The sequence below is a fragment of the Ochotona curzoniae genome, unplaced genomic scaffold (assembly GCF_017591425.1).
Source record: "Ochotona curzoniae isolate NIBS_2020 unplaced genomic scaffold, NIBS_Ocur_1.0 scaffold_3835, whole genome shotgun sequence".
NCBI classification, from domain to species: Eukaryota; Metazoa; Chordata; class Mammalia; order Lagomorpha; family Ochotonidae; genus Ochotona; species Ochotona curzoniae.
Genome location: NW_024467114.1, coordinates 2,136,938 through 2,154,210, shown reverse-complemented (window position 1 = coordinate 2,154,210; position 17,273 = coordinate 2,136,938). Strand labels below are relative to the sequence as shown.

Genomic DNA, 17,273 nt, shown 5'->3' with positions numbered 1-17,273 from the left:
CCAGGAGCCAGGAGCCTCTTCTGGGTCTCCCAAGTGGGTACAGGGTCCCAAGGCTTTGGGCTGTTCTTGACTGCTTTCCCAGGCCACAAGCAGGGAGCTTGATGGGAAGCTGGGCCGCCAGAATTAGAACCTGCACCCCTGTGAGATCCCGGTGCATGCAAAGCGAGGTCTTTAGCTGCTAGGCTACTGCGTTGGGCCCTATGATCATTTTATAATTCGATTTTGTAGGCCCTATGACTTCCCCTACCCCTTCTCCAAAATCCCCAGTGACCTAGAGAGACAAGAAAATGTGCAGGTGTCTGTTTAGGATGGGAGTTTGAAAGGCAAGCTCCTGCTTGGTTTGTGGAGCTCTGAGTCTCTACTCTCGTAAGGCTGCGGGCTCACATTGAACAGCATGTGGCCCGATTCTCTACCTACTCAGGATTATAACAGCAAGGTGCTCCAGGCCTCAAGCATAATCTGCACATAATAAATCTATATGCTTTTTGTCAGTTCAAAATAAGTTAGTAAAACAAACTTGTCTCCAGGCTGATGCCATCTCTGGGCACTTGAAAAAGCCCCAGATCTCCAGAAGGGCCGTCTCCTAGCCCATCTGTCCACGCCTGTCAGCTTCATAACCAAAGCCCTGTTCAAAGACAATGTCCAAACACCACATGGTGCATGAGACGCCACGTGGGTGTGAACCAGTGAGTATAACGCAGGAGAGCACTCCCTCCCCCTCTCTCTCTTACACACACACACACACCCCGTCTCTCTCTCCCTCTGTCTTACACACACACACACACACACACACACACCCCCTGTCTCTCTCTCCCTCTGTCTTACACAAACACACACACACACACACACCCGTCTCTCTCTCCCTCTGTCTTACACACACACACACACACACACACCCCGTCTCTCTCCCTCTGTCTTACACACACACACACACACACACACACCGTCTCTCTCTCCCTCTGTCTTACACACACACACACACACACACCCGTCTCTCTCTCCCTCTGTCTTACACACACACACACACACACACACACACCGTCTCTCTCCCCCTCTGTCTTACACACACACACACACACACACACACACCCTGTCTCTCTCTCCCTCTGTCTTACACACACACACACACCCCGTCTCTCTCTCCCTCTGTCTTACACACACACACACACACACACACACACACACACCCCGTCTCTCTCTCCCTCTGTCTTACACACACACACACACACACCCCCGTCTCTCTCTCCCTCTGTCTTACACACACACACACACACACACCCGTCTCTCTCTCCCTCTGTCTTACACACACACACACACACACCCCGTCTCTCTCTCCCTCTGTCTTACACACACACACACACACACACACCCCGTCTCTCTCTCCCTCTGTCTTACACACACACACACACACACACCCCGTCTCTCTCTCCCTCTGTCTTACACACACACACACACACACCCCGTCTCTCTCTCCCTCTGTCTTACACACACACACACACACACACCCCGTCTCTCTCTCCCTCTGTCTTACACACACACACACACACACACACACCCTGTCTCTCTCCCTCTGTCTTACACACACACACACACACACACACACCCGTCTCTCTCCCTCTGTCTTACACACACACACACACCCCGTCTCTCTCCCTCTGTCTTACACACACACACACACACACACCCCGTCTCTCTCTCCCTCTGTCTTACACACACACACACACACACACCCGTCTCTCTCTCCCTCTCTCTCACACACACACACACACACACACACACACACACACACACCCGTCTCTCTCTCCCTCTGTCTTACACACACACACACACACACACCCCGTCTCTCTCTCCCTCTGTCTTACACACACACACACACCCCGTCTCTCTCTCCCTCTGTCTTACACACACACCCCGTCTCTCTCTCCCTCTGTCTTACACACACACACACACACACACACACACACACACACACACACACCCGTCTCTCTCTCCCTCTGTCTTACACACACACACACACCCCGTCTCTCTCTCCCTCTCTCTTACACACACACACACACACACACACCCCGTCTCTCTCTCCCTCTGTCTTACACACACACACACACACACCCGTCTCTCTCTCCCTCTGTCTTACACACACACACACACACACACCCGTCTCTCTCTCCCTCTGTCTTACACACACACACACACCCCGTCTCTCTCTCCCTCTGTCTTACACACACACACACACACCCGTCTCTCTCTCCCTCTGTCTTACACACACACACACACACACCCCGTCTCTCTCTCCCTCTGTCTTACACACACACACACACACACCCCGTCTCTCTCTCCCTCTGTCTTACACACACACACACACACACACACACACACCCCGTCTCTCTCTCCCTCTGTCTTACACACACACACACACACACACACACACACCCCGTCTCTCTCCCTCTGTCTTACACACACACACACACACACCCGTCTCTCTCTCCCTCTGTCTTACACACACACACACACACACACCCCGTCTCTCTCTCCCTCTGTCTTACACACACACACACACACACACCCCGTCTCTCTCTCCCTCTGTCTTACACACACACACACACACACACACACACCCGTCTCTCTCTCCCTCTGTCTTACACACACACACACACACACACACACACACACACACCCCGTCTCTCTCCCTCTGTCTTACACACACACACACACACACACCCCGTCTCTCTCTCCCTCTGTCTTACACACACACACACACACACCCCGTCTCTCTCTCCCTTTGTCTTACACACACACACACACACACACCCGTCTCTCTCTCCCTCTGTCTTACACACACACACACACACACACACACACCGTCTCTCTCCCCCTCTGTCTTACACACACACACACACACACACACACCCGTCTCTCTCTCCCTCTGTCTTACACACACACACACACACACACACACACGTCTCTCTCTCCCTCTGTCTTACACACACACACACACACACACACACCCGTCTCTCTCTCCCTCTGTCTTACACACACACACACACACCCCGTCTCTCTCTCCCTCTGTCTTACACACACACACACACACACACACCCCGTCTCTCTCTCCCTCTGTCTTACACACACACACACACACACACACCCGTCTCTCTCTCCCTCTGTCTTACACACACACACACACACACCGTCTCTCTCTCCCTCTGTCTTACACACACACACACACACACACACCCGTCTCTCTCTCCCTCTGTCTTACACACACACACACACACACACACACACACACCCGTCTCTCTCTCCCTCTGTCTTACACACACACACACACACACACACGCACACACACACACACCCCGTCTCTCTCTCCCTCTGTCTTACACACACACACACACACACCCGTCTCTCTCCCCCTCTGTCTTACACACACACACACACACACACACCCGTCTCTCTCCCTCTGTCTTACACACACACACACACACACACCCCGTCTCTCTCCCCCTCTGTCTTACACACACACACACACACACACACCCCGTCTCTCTCCCTCTGTCTTACACACACACACACACACACCCCGTCTCTCTCTCCCTCTGTCTTACACACACACACACACACACACCCGTCTCTCTCTCCCTCTGTCTTACACACACACACACACACACCCGTCTCTCTCTCCCTCTGTCTTACACACACACACACACACACCCGTCTCTCTCTCCCTCTGTCTTACACACACACACACACACACGCTGTCTCTCTCTCCCTCTGTCTTACACACACACACACACACCCGTCTCTCTCCCTCTGTCTTACACACACACACACACACACACCCCGTCTCTCTCTCCCTCTGTCTTACACACACACACACACACACACACACACCCCGTCTCTCTCTCCCTCTGTCTTACACATACACACACACACCCACACCCGTCTCTCTCTCCCTCTGTCTTACACACACACACACACACACACACACACACCCGTCTCTCTCTCCCTCTGTCTTACACACACACACACACACACACGTCTCTCTCTCCCTCTGTCTTACACACACACACACCCGTCTCTCTCTCCCTCTGTCTTACACACACACACACACACCCATCTCTCTCTCCCTCTGTCTTACACACACACACACCCGTCTCTCTCTCCCTCTGTCTTACACACACACACACACACACCCGTCTCTCTCTCCCTCTGTCTTACACACACACACACACCCGTCTCTCTCTCCCTCTGTCTTACACACACACACACACCCGTCTCTCTCTCCCTCTGTCTTACACACACACACACACACCCATCTCTCTCTCCCTCTGTCTTACACACACACACACACACACCCGTCTCTCTCTCCCTCTGTCTTACACACACACACACACACCCGTCTCTCTCTCCCTCTGTCTTACACACACACACACACACAAACACACCCGTCTCTCTCTCCCTCTGTCTTACACACACACACACACACACCCGTCTCTCTCTCCCTCTGTCTTACACACACACACACACCCGTCTCTCTCTCCCTCTGTCTTACACACACACACACACACAAACACACCCGTCTCTCTCTCCCTCTGTCTTAAACACACACACACACCCGTCTCTCTCTCCCTCTGTCTTACACACACACACACACACACACACACACACACACACACAGTGTCATGTCATGCGAGGACAGATCCATAGACAGGACAGAGCTTGGGGACATTAAGATGGTGCATCTGAAGCAGGTGGTCATTGGAGTTCATAAAACACAGAGTTTGGAGTTTAGAACAAGCGGTTAGATTGCTCCTCGGCGTGCCTGCATCCCTCATTGGAGTACCTGGTTTGAGTCCGGGCTACTTGACTTCCGGTCCAGCTTCCTGCTGGTGTGGACCTGCTGGTGTGAGCAGCAGATGGTAGCTCAGCATCTTGAGTGTCTGCCCCCCACAGAGGAGGCCTAGGTGGAGTTCCAGGCTTCTGGCTTTGCCTTGACCCAGGCCCAGCTGTTGTGGACCTTTGGGGAGTGCTTCAGAAGATGGAAGAGCTCTCTCTGTAGGCCTGGACCATCCTCCATTGCTTTCCCAGGAGCATTAGTAGGGGGCTGCGTTGGGAGTGGAGCAGGTGGGATTCATTCGCATCTCAGGCAACAGCGTAACCTTAATGCATCACAATTCTGGACTCGAAAATTATTTTATCTTTTAAATAAAAAAGTGAATATTGTAGAAAACAGAAAACAATGCATTGAAAATAAATAAAAACATTAAGTCAGGAGACAATGTGAGGAGAGAAAAATCATTTGAAGATGACAGGAAACTTCCCAGGCCAGTCGTGTGCCATGTGATCATGTTTTGACCAATGGATGGCAGACACCATGGTGGGCCTGGGAGACTGTCTCCCGATGTAGCTCTCAGATTATGTGCCCATCCTCTGAGATGTCAGGGCAGAAATGAAATCACAGGACAATGAGTTCCTTAACACTTCTCCCACTGGTAAGCCATGTATGCTGTACTAACTGAAGAGCTAGTTCCCAAGGCTAAAGACATCATACTTCTTGAATTTAATAAATAGGATATTCATGCATACATCCTATGGTGCAAGAAAATTGCAAATATCAATTCTTCTACAGAAGAAAGGAAAAAGACTGCTATAACAGGAAAAAGTAGATTCAGACCCATTCAAAATAGTATTCACTTGCCACACGTGGCATTTAGCATCACATTGAGATAAATGAGCAATGAACCAGGTGATGAGGCTTGCTTCTTGTCAGGTGCTCAGCAGCTGGTGCTTTGCTGCAGCAAGCTCACATTGTGCTGCACTGGACCAAAGCTGGCGTCTGGCAGGAGTTTCCACAGGTTACAATGGAATGCTTACAATGATGATAACAAGACACTGGCAGTCAACGCTGGCTTCATCTAGGTAAAAGGTTAGAGCTACTTTTTTCCTCTTCTTTATTTTTCCTTTATTTTCAAAGTCTTGCATCATGGGCAGATATCAGATTATCAGACAATGAAATAATAAACGAGACAAAAAAAGTATTTTAAGAATCTTACTCTTCATCTTCCAGCTGGCACTTTCAGAGCTTGTTTCATTTCACAGCATGCGACTGGGGCAGTCTTTAACAAGGTGTGTTTGTTTGTTTTTGGCCTTAGATTCTCCCTTTCTTAAGTGACCACTGTTTCAGAATTCATGTGAGCAATAACTGTGAAGTGTTACAACACCCTCAAATGCTAAGTACTATGGGGTTAGCACTAGGAATCTATATGCAGGTTATCTGATTATCGGCCTCTTTTTAACTTTTTTTAAAAAAAGATTTATTTATTTTTCATTGGAAAGGCACATATACAGAGAGGAGGAGGAACAGAGGAAGAAAGAGAGAAAGATCTTCCATCTGATGGTTCACTCTCCAAGCAGCCGCAATGGCCAGTACTGAGTCAATCTGAAGCCAGCATCCTGGAGTCTCTTCTGGGTGTCCCACACAGGGGCAGGGTCCCAAGGCTTTAGGCCGTTCTCAACTGTTTTCCCAGACCACAAACAGGGAGCTGGATGGGAAGTGGGCAGTGAGGATTAGAACTGGCACCCATATAGGATCCCAGTGTATGCAAGGTGAGGACTTTAGCCGGTAGGCTGCTGCTCTGGGCCCAAAGGACCCAGCACTTTTGTACTGTTGGTCCCCCACTGTTCCTCCCAACCCAGTACAGCTGCAGGAGCTTTTCCTCACTTGGCGAACCCACCAACCAGCATGCAAGACATCACAGCAGGATGGAAGCAGACAGTGCTGCTACTCCATCTCAGGATCAGAGGGGAACTACTCACACCTGGCTGCTCAGCGGAGCTCCTGAAAATTACAAATAGAAGGTCTAATACAAAAAGGAACTGGCAAGGGTCAGGGTAGAGTGGCTGGTGTAATATCAATGTACGTAGGAAGACTCAACGTTACCAAGCATTAGACCTAGACTGAACCAAAAGGCAACCACTCCATTCACTGCCGTTTTACAAGACACATTGAGTAATACAAGATGAAGCAAAGGTTACAAGAAGGCAAGCAAAAGGAAGCTCTCACAATTAATATCAAGCAGAGTGCAATATAGCTTCACTTGTTAAATGGACCCACATACTAAAGCTGATCATGTGTTAGAGGGACGAGTATCCAAAAAGAACAATATGACACAAAAATATTCCTATTTCAATTAAATTAAAAAAGCAGGGAACAAAGCATCCTATTGGTTTTACTAAAATTGAGAGGTAGATGCGCACACAGAGACATTCCAGAAGAGAGCATGCGTGTGCGCTGGTTCAATCTCCAAATAGCCAAAAGAACCAGGAAGGACTAAACCAGAATGGGCAGCCAGGACTGCAAGCCAGGCCTCCCACCTGGGAGCTGACCTGCACCGTGAGCGAGGTCTCTGTGTCCAGGCCTCTACCTGGGGGCTGCCCTGTACCGTGAGCCAGGTCTCTGTGTCCAGGCCTCTACCCAGGAGCTGACCTGCACCGTGAGCGAGGTCTCTGTGTCCAGGCCTCTACCCAGGAGCTGACCTGCACCGTGAGCGAGGTCTCTGTGTCCAGGCCTCTACCCGGGGGATGCCGTGCACTGTGAGCCAGGGTCTGTGTCCAGGCCTCTACCCAGGATCTGCCCTGCACTGTGAGCCAGGGTCTGTGTCCAGGCCTGCCCTGCACCATGAGCCAGGTCTCTGTGAGCCTGCAGCAGGAAGCTGGAACCAGGAGGCGGGCCCAGGGCAGACGCCAGGGCTCTGACGTGTGTCTGGACTTCCTTACCAGCGTCAGTGGGGACTTGATCAAAGCTCAGCATCCTCCTTTTACCACTTACAAATTTCAAAACAAAACTCTTTCCCCAAAAAGAAAAATCAAACGGCATTGCAGAATATCTGGGAAGTAACAATAATAATAACAATAATAATGTGAGTTACTACGACAACAATGGCCAGAGGAAAATCCATGCATCTAAATGATTGCGGTAGTAAGAAAAAATAAAACAAAATAGGCATCATTTCAAACAATTAAGCAGACAACAACAACAAAAGGGTATTGTGGCACAGCACATTATGTTGCTGCTTGCAATGCTGGCATCCTCTGTCAGAGACCTTCCTCTCCAGTTCTCACCCGGCACCCTGCCACTGTGCCCAGGAAGACAGCAGACGACACACTCGCATATGTGTCATGTTGTTTACCAATGGGATGTGTTCTGGAAAGTGCACTGGTCAGCATGTTCATCAGAGTGTACTTACAAAACAACGCAGCAGTTTTGACATCACTAGGTCAAGGATGCAATGGAACCACTGCTGTATGTGCTGCTCACCACTGACTGACTTGTTGAGCAGGTGCATGACCACATGTGACCTGTGCCGTGAAATGGGAGCTGAGCATCACAGCTACGGAGGCCGCACACTTGGAGATGGTGGCTCAGCTTCAAGGGGAGAAGGCACCTTAGACAGCAGGACTTCCATGGCGTCCGCGGGGCTTACACACACTGAATAGAAGTTGACATCCTGGCTCCATATGGTTTAATATAGAAACTGTCGGTTTTAGATTGCTTTTGGCATTTAGACATCTTTGGGCAGAGACAGTCTAAGTTGACATTTTTACCTCCCCCGCCAGCAGCACATTCTACGCATTAGGGAAAGCAAGGTTCCTCGTTGGGGGATCTCAACTTGACTTATGTGTCTCGGTGTCTGGGGAATGAACTAATTGCTTCCAATATTCTCCTTCACTGAACATTATTCCTTAATTAACAAAATGCTTAGGGACTTTCAGGATTTTTCTAATACCATTCTGTAATGAGACAGATCACCTAAGATGATTTAATTACGCTGTTCCATAGCGGTATAAAGATGCTTCTTGGTAGAGGATAGTGGGCTGATGGGGGAAAAAAACAAACTACAGGAAAACTGAGAGGTCAGAAGTTTATTACAAATGGAAGTTACTTTGCGTTAAATTGCATCCTTCATTCTAGTTATTCATTAATCCTGTAGGTCTTGAAAAGATTGGAAGACGCCCCTAGAGGTGACATGTTAGCAGACATGGACCTAACAAAGACTGGTAGCACATGCCGGAACTAAGCACACCCCTCCCTGGTCTGGGTGCACCAGGAAGCTGGAGGCAGCACACAGTCGGAGAAGCGCCCCAGCACTGGCACGGTCTACTCCACAGCTGCAAGCGGAGTGTGCACAGCCACGTCCCAAGTCCTCTGCTGCACCTCAGCCATGCCGCAGCACAGAGCAAGGCTTCTTGGGCTGGGACATACTGTATTCCAGGGAAGGAAATGGTGACTGTGTGCTGGAGCCCTGGCCCTGTGCAGCTGACAGAGGAGCACAGCAGAACACAAGGCAGGCCCCGGCACAGAGAACATTCCAGCATGAAACTGAAGGAAAAGCTTTCTGAAATGAAGAAGGCATTGCACTGCCACAGCAAGCACATGGGTTCCTAACTATGCAAACGTTCTTTGTTATTTAAACAGGAGGAAAGATTTAGTCAAATGGATCCTAGCTTCTGATGCCATAATAATATAAATGATTTTAATGTGTGATCCGTGCCAGTCAAAGGGAAGATCAATGAGCCTGATGTCTTTTTATACTGGCATTGCATTGGTTAATCCTAAACAAGTAATCTGCATGCACATTCCTAGTGCTAAACTTAGCATTTGAGGGTAGAACTTAGCATTTGAGGGTGTTGTAACACTTCACAGTCACTGCTCACATGAATCCTGTGATGACGGTGGGCACTTAAGAAAGTGAGAAACTAAGGCCAAAAACAAACAAACAAAAACCTTCTTAAAGACTGCTTGCAGGGAGCGTTGAATTGGTAAAAGGATGTTGAGGAACTGTCTTGGAGCCCTTCCTTTCTGGGAATTTTCTACAAGTCAGCCTAAGCTGTAAGTGAATGGCATCCAAGTGAAGGACCCATTCAGTGGAGAGCCCGGGTGACGTGGGTAGGCGAAAGACCTGAGCTCCACTGCCCTTTGAGAACAACCTGGGGTAGTGGTTTAGCTCCTTCTTGCATGAGCTCAGTAGGAGGCTTGGCAACAGCCTTATTTGTCAATGAAGGAGCAATTTTGTTGTCAGAAATTAATAACCTTTTAATGGCAGGTAGGAAAGAGAACGGAATCCCGTGTGACTTCACCATTTTTCAGGGCTGTTACTTACCTGGGCTGTGGCTTCTGTCCCCAATGTGTACAAGGAGTTAAAAGTGAGCACTTCTGACGGAGTGATTGTGTCTTGTGCTGCTGTGTGTATTGTTAGATTTAGATGCCACCAGAAGTACCCTTTGAATGAGATGATAAAGTCAGGGGTGTGGGCGTGGATGTGGCTGCAGCTGTGTTGGCCTCATTTGGGGTATGAACTTACTCCAGCTTTGAAAAAGGAAGTGAAACATGTTCTTGATCCATGTTTAAGCAGCTAAGCACTATGGAGACGAGGGAGGGATGACTCTCATGGAGACGAGGGACGGCTGTCATGGAGCATGCAGTTTAGGTTACAGAGCTGGGATTTGGGCCATAGCTCAGGAGCTCGTCCGTCCAGTTGGCTCTCTTTGAGGAGGCTGAGGTCTTCACTCCAATACAGTAGGTAATCCTGTTACTAGGGTCTCATCTCCTCGCCATAGGATGGATGGTGAGTTTGGGGGTAACTGCAGAGAAGTGTGCAGAATGGAACAGAGATGTAAGCAGGTGGAAAAGCAAGAGAGATGAAAGTGCAGCCTGGAAAGCAGATCAAACCTGGCACAGTGACGTTCCCTGGCACTCCAGCTCCTTCTTGACAGTTTACAGATTGCTGATAATACACAGGAAATTAATGCCTCAAGTGAGAACATCTTGGTCTGGCAAAGACCACACAGAGGGTTCCAAGTTTTTTGTTTAAGTTCCAAGGCCAGATTGTCTCGATCTGTTCCGTTGTTCAATAAAGAAGAAACAGCTAGACAAATGCATGGTAGTAAAAGCCACTGGAGGGCGTTGTTTTGTCAGTATCAGGACTAAACAATGAGTGTCTTGTTTGTCCGAGAGAGCTGAAGCCCAAAGTAAACAGGGTCCTCGGACCTTCACCTTAGATTGAATAGGCTGGCTTGCAGAAACTTTGAATTATCCAGTGGCTGTGAGCATCTTCTAATAACGTAGCCACGGTTGAGCGTGGTTTGGCCAAGGAGTTTGTGATGTCAGACAGGTTGGATTTATCTCAAGGAGCTCATCTTCTTCCAGGTCAGGTGCCGTGGACTCCAGAGCCTCAGTGGCATTTGGCCTCCTTCCAGCGACAGTCTGCTCCAGGGCCGTGCTGATGTATTTCTGTGTTCTGACGTTTGAAGATGCCAACTAGAAAGGACCAGGTGTGGACCATGTGTCATGGACAGGCAGGGTCACTGAATGGAGAGAAGTCTACTTAGAATAAATATGCCCTGTTTTTGAATGGCAGAGAGCGCTTAAATATGTATTTCTAAGCTCTCCAAGAGACAGTTGAAATTGAGGAGTGTTGGGAGGGGACCATTCTCTTGGGCTGGGCATTCATTCCAGCAACATGCAGATAAAACTTGCAGGTTAGAAATTGTGTTGGATAACATGTTAACACACACACAGAGAAACAACTTTTAAAATATGAGTGTTTTAATGTTTAAGGCTGGATATGTGATGCCTGCAGATAACACATGTATGTGTTGATTTTTATCCCATTTAACCCACCATGTCTGGGGGCCACTGTGTGGCTGGTCTGAGCATAGGTGTCGGCTGTGCCTGCCAGTCCTGTATAATGGAACCGTGCAATGCCTTGCCTCTTGGGCTGGCCTCTGTTCCAGTGTCTTATAGGAAGCTTCTGTTTGTTTTGGGTTGAATCACCTGTTCATTTTCATGAATATTAAGCAATACTGACTTTGAACACTTGCTAAGTGCATGTATGAAGAAATATAGTTAATTCCCTACTGAATGTTTATGTGCAGCTGTTTGATACCATGCTTGGTTAATTGATACAGACCATGCACATTCACATTGTAGAGTGTAAATATTTAGTAGTTTTAAGCCATTGTTGCATGACCATTCCCACCATTGATTTCCAGAAAAGATTCCCATCACTTTGAAAGCAGCTCCATGCCAAAGTTACGCCCTGTTGCTGGCCTCTCCCCAACTTTGGCAACCACAAGGCTACCTGTTGTCTCTGTAGCTTTGCCTATAAACAACTTCACACAGTGGAACCCGCTTACCCTGAGGTATGGCATGGTTTTCAATTTTTCCTCAATTATTGTAGAACATAATGAATTCCACACGGTCAGCCCTCCTGCATGCTGGGATCCGTTCCACCTGCTCGTGGTGAGGCTCTGTTGTGCAGGTAGTCTCTGACGTGGGATTCTGCTGAGTGAACTTGGGAAATGGTTGTTACTGCTCTGAGATCTCTTCTGTAGAGACGTACAGGGCACACATTCTCAGATGCGTTCCTCCATCAGCATCACGAGCTTTGTTACATTGCGTTTAGCTCCAGCTAGCTTTTCATTCTCTTTGCTTCCTTTTGCGCAGTGATTACATAGGCGTGCACGCTTTAATTTCCACGTTCGCGATTTCCCCAGGTGTGCCTCTGTTATTCATCGCTAGGCTTACCGCACCGTAAACAGGACCATCTTTTTGTGATTTCAGTCCTTTTAATCTTGTGGAATGTTGTTATGGCCATGCACACGTTCTACCCTGGAGAGCATTGCTGTGCGTGTGAGAAGATTGTGGGTGGAGCGTCACGGGCTCTGCAGCCTGTCGTGTCTGGTTCGCTTCCTGCGCTGTTTGGTCCCTTACATTCTGTTGATCTTCTGGTCATGTGTTACTGAACGTGGCACGGTGGACTGCCTGTTACTCTTCTGTCGCTTTTTCTCTGTTCAGTCTTAGCCTTTGCACTGTTTTGTAAAGCTTTCTGTTCAAATGAAAAACTTCTAGAATTCTATCTTTCTAAGAATCTGATCTTTCATTGTTATAAAATGTTTCCTTTAGTGATGGCATCTTTCTTCCACATTTGATGTGGAGAGCTGCCCAGAGCTCCTGTTGGAACACCACTTGAATCATATTTCTCCCATCTTTTTATACTCACATCCATCTGTGACTTTTTAAAAAGTCTGTGCTTTGTAGATAACCTGCAATTGTATCATTAAAAATTTCTGTCAGTCTCAGCTTTTATTTGAAGTGTTTCATTTGTATTTAATGTAATTACTGATATAAGATTTAAAACTAACTCTTTGCCCTTTTTATATGTCTTATGTTTTTTATTCCCTTTTTCTTCCATCGCCACCATAAGTACATATTGTTCTTGAACACCGATTCACTTTTTGATCAAGTGTGTTACAAGTTTCCTTGGAAACTACAGTCAACATCTTGGTTTAAAATCGTTCGTTCGTATTAACAGCAACTTCATAAAAATCTTCTCTTAACTCCATCCCTCTATGTGTGGGGCCACAAATTACAACTTTATAGATCATGAGATCATGAGGTTGCATGATTACCCTGTGACGGAGATGCATTAAAATAATGCAGAGCAAAAATGAGCACAGAAAATCAAACTGTTTAAAGACAGAGACGAGGAAAGACAGAGATCTTTCATCTGCTTGCTTACTTTCCAAAAAGCCCCTGTGGCCAGAGCTGGCCGATCCAAAGCCTGGAGCTTCTTCAACGTTTCCCACACAGGTGTAGAGTTCCAAGGCTTTGGACCATCCTCCACTGCTTTCCCAGGTCACAAGCAGGGAGCTGGATGGAAGTGGAACAGCCGGGATATGAAGATGCCAGCGCCGCAGGCAGAGGCTTATGAAAGTCATACTTTTATCCAGTCATTTAAACTTGCTGTGTAGTCACCTCAACTCGCACTACACTTTGTTGTTGCTATTCAAGTTAGTGTATTTCCTTTTCACCTTGAACTTCTTTGAATATTTCTTGTGTGGCAGTTCTGGCAACACACCCATATATTGTGTACCTGTGGATGGCTTTATGGCCCACCTCCCTTGCTGGACGTGGAATCCTCAGCACTCAGGCCCTGTTTGTGGCTTTCTGGCCTGTGTGACTTCTGATGGGTCTGGGTCACCACTTTGGTCTCAGTGCAGGGAAGGGGCTTTGGCTCCGAGCAGGGAGGCAGGCCTGGGCGGTGGAGGGGAGAGTCGGGTGGAGAGTGGGTAAGGGCTGTCTCCTGGCAGAGACATGTCCCGGGGGATGGGGGTTCTTTGTGAGAGCAGCTCTCTAATCTGAAACGTCCTGACCAACAGGCCTGCTCCTGTCAGCAGGCCTGTCTGCTCTTACTCAGTGATAGGCAAGTTGGGAGCTTCTCCTGCATGGGCTAGCTCTCAGCAGCTTTATTTCAAAGCATCGCATCCAGCAGCCAAAGATGCACATTTGGGGTGGGGTATCCAGGCCCCGGTACGGCTCGTGCATGGATTCAGTGGACATGCAGGCGAGTTGGGACCGTCTTGCTTGGTGGGTTGTTTTCAGCCTGCCTCCCTCCCCGCAGAGCCCTTGTGCCTCTGTCCTGTGCCCGCGAAGCCGGCGTCCTCATCGGCTACTGTCCGCAGCAGGACGCCCTGGATGGGCTCCTGACGGGTCGTGAGCATCTGGACTACTACTGCAGCCTGCGCGGGATCCCCAGGCAGCGCATCCCCGAGGTGAGTGTCCCTGAGGAAGGCCAGCGTGCAGGGAGCCCACGCCCCGAGCAACTCACCTGAAAGGTGTTCCCCGCGGTGGCTGTGCAGGGGGAGTGTGGTGAAGTCCACTCTGCTGTCGATGTCGTGAAGTCTCGTGCAAGGCGCACGCCGTAAACTACGTCACTGATGACGTCGTAGTCAGCACGTCCTCCGTAAGGGCTCGAAATGCCTTCAGCTTTGATGACAAGATTCCTTTCCAATACTATGTCAATTAATTCCATAATGTTGTATATTGATACTGAGGCCTTGTTGGGGCTTTTAACTGACCGGATCTTTACTCTGTTAGACCTATCTTCAGACCATAGAAGGTCTCCCCAGGAGGCCACTGAACTTATCTGGACAATAAGACGCTGAACTTAATGCTAGGCATGTGTTTGCAAGCAATGAATCTCAACTGAACTTGAACTATGGTTATGCAACAAGGTGGAGGAATCCACCATGGGGGGAGGGGTATGGGAGGGGTGGGGGGAATCCCCAGCGCCTATAAAACGGTACTACATAATACAATGTAAGCAACAACAACAACAAAAAAAGATTCCTTTCCACTTCCCAACAGTAACCTTGGCGCCCTGGGGAGAGAAGCCTGGAGCTGGGGGCTCCGGGGGTTGGTTCCTTCCGTGTGGCCTCAGAAGTGAGGGGAGACAGGGTCTGTACCTTTGTCCCCCTCGTTGTGAGAGGAAGAGAAGTGGGTGGAACCCGCCATGCAAGAGGGAGTTCAGTGAAGAGGACCAGCCCGGGCGGACAGGCCGGAGGACAACCCGGGAGGCAGCCAGCAGCGAGAGCTGCCTCGCCCTCTCGGCTCACTGTGGAGAATCTGGTGAGCTCCCTGGAGCTGTGGATTCTGAAGTAGAAGCAGAAGCTTCTGTGATGTATTTTCAATTTGATTCTGTAGGAGATGGAAAGTCTTGGAACTCACAGGAGACAAAAAGAATCACCACTGTCTTCACTGGCCATGGAAATTCATTCTCCGTGCTGTTGCTGCAATGCTTCAGCCTTTGTTCTTATTTATACCATGCAGCTTTTAAGAGAAACTGAAACAAGGCTTGTCACATTCTATAGGGACCCTGACCCCTAGCAGGACAGGGCAGCTCCATGGCGACCCCACGGGACACCGGCCTCGTGCACATGGACGGCTACGGAGAGCCCAGTGGCTCAGTCTGTAGTTCCTCTCTGGCAGCTCCCTTATGAGTGCCGGTTAGAGAGCTAACCTGGCCCGGGCTCTGAGCCTTCGCTGTCTGGCAAGGCTCTGCGTGCAGGCTCTCGTGACTGCAGCCGGGACGGAGCGTCCTGGAACCCAGTGCACGTGCCTCCTGATGCCCAGCTGTCTCTTGGCGTCGTTTTATGAGCTCTTCTGTCGAGAAGAGCTATTCTAATTCATGCCAGTTGGGAGCTGGCTTCATTTCCTTCCACTGCAACTGGTGTAGCGTGCTCACTCGGAGGTTTCTCATGTACTGACGTGTTTTCTCATTTGTTCCCAGGGATGCGCTCCATTCCTGGCAAATTTTCCTCCTTTAGAAGTGCAGGCAACATTCAAAAAGTTAGAACACCGTTTTCAGGTGCTAACTCCAAAGTAGCCAGAGGGAGTTGTAGGTTGAATATCTCTGATAGATAAACATTCTTAAAAATAAATCTGAAAAGCACCCGAATCTGACAGCTTTTGAGCGCCAACACAGGGCTCCCGATGAAAACCCACACCTGACCTTGTGTGGTGGGCCACAGGCACAGGGCACGAGGCCTGGGAACAGGCAGGCCATGCTGGCACACCTCCGCCTCCCCAGTGACCTAAGAAGGGCCATGCATCCTCTGCTGTAAAGGGAGAAAAGCCGGTTGGTGTCTCAGTGTTTATTCTTCGCCTGGTACAGCATGTATCTTAAGAGTGGTCATGTAAAGCAGCTAGAATACCTTCTCACACTTAACAAATGAGGAACCTGAGTCCCTGCAGGGTGATGGTGACGTGTCCCAGTGCTGAGGCTCACCTGTCTGAAGTCACTGAGCTGGACACGAGGCATGCATCCTTTAGAATGGGTCTCCTAGTTCCCTGATCTTTTTGAAAAGCTGCAGCATTTGTCTGCCTTTTGTCCCTTGGGAGCAGCTCCTTGGAGAGGCAGCAGGCTTCCTTTGGCTCAGCATTTCAGAGGATCCCAGTCTCAGATCAGAGCCCCATTGGTCTAGTCTCCGGCAAGGGCAGCAGATGGCAGGACGCATGCAGAAGAAGGACCAGATGGTCAGCCAGGAAGCAGAGGAAGAGAACAGCTGCCCAACTTCCTCACCTCCCTCCCACAAGAGCCACCTGCCACAGCACAGCCTCGTGGTACTCCCCCTAGGCAATCCCCTCAACCTCATGACTGGATCCAGCCACCCCCATCAATGTTATCAATCATGACTGAAATGTGAACATCTCCCTTGCTTATTCAAGGGGTAGCACTTGGCGTGGATAAGAACTTGGTGAGTGTGAGGCTTTGCTGACTCCTTGCACATGAAACTCCTCCTCTTAGTGAGTTGTCATCCAGTGGACTGTGCCAGGGACTATTCATTTCTTGTGACTGTAACGAAGTACCCTAGGCTGCTTAGCTCTGCTCCTGGGCATCCAGGAGTGTGTCTGTCCGCATCTGGTGAGGGCCTCACGG

At 49.3% G+C, this 17,273-nt stretch overlaps 1 protein-coding gene across 1 annotated transcript in view; it reads left to right on the top strand.

Annotated features, from left to right (window-relative positions):
- ABCA13 (ATP binding cassette subfamily A member 13) overlaps window positions 1-17,273 on the top strand; it is a 210,510-nt gene that overhangs the window by 167,081 nt on the left and 26,156 nt on the right. Inside the window, 1 exon segment of the mRNA XM_040964495.1 lies at window positions 14,457-14,607. Within this exon segment, the coding sequence (XP_040820429.1) occupies window positions 14,457-14,607 (151 nt within the window).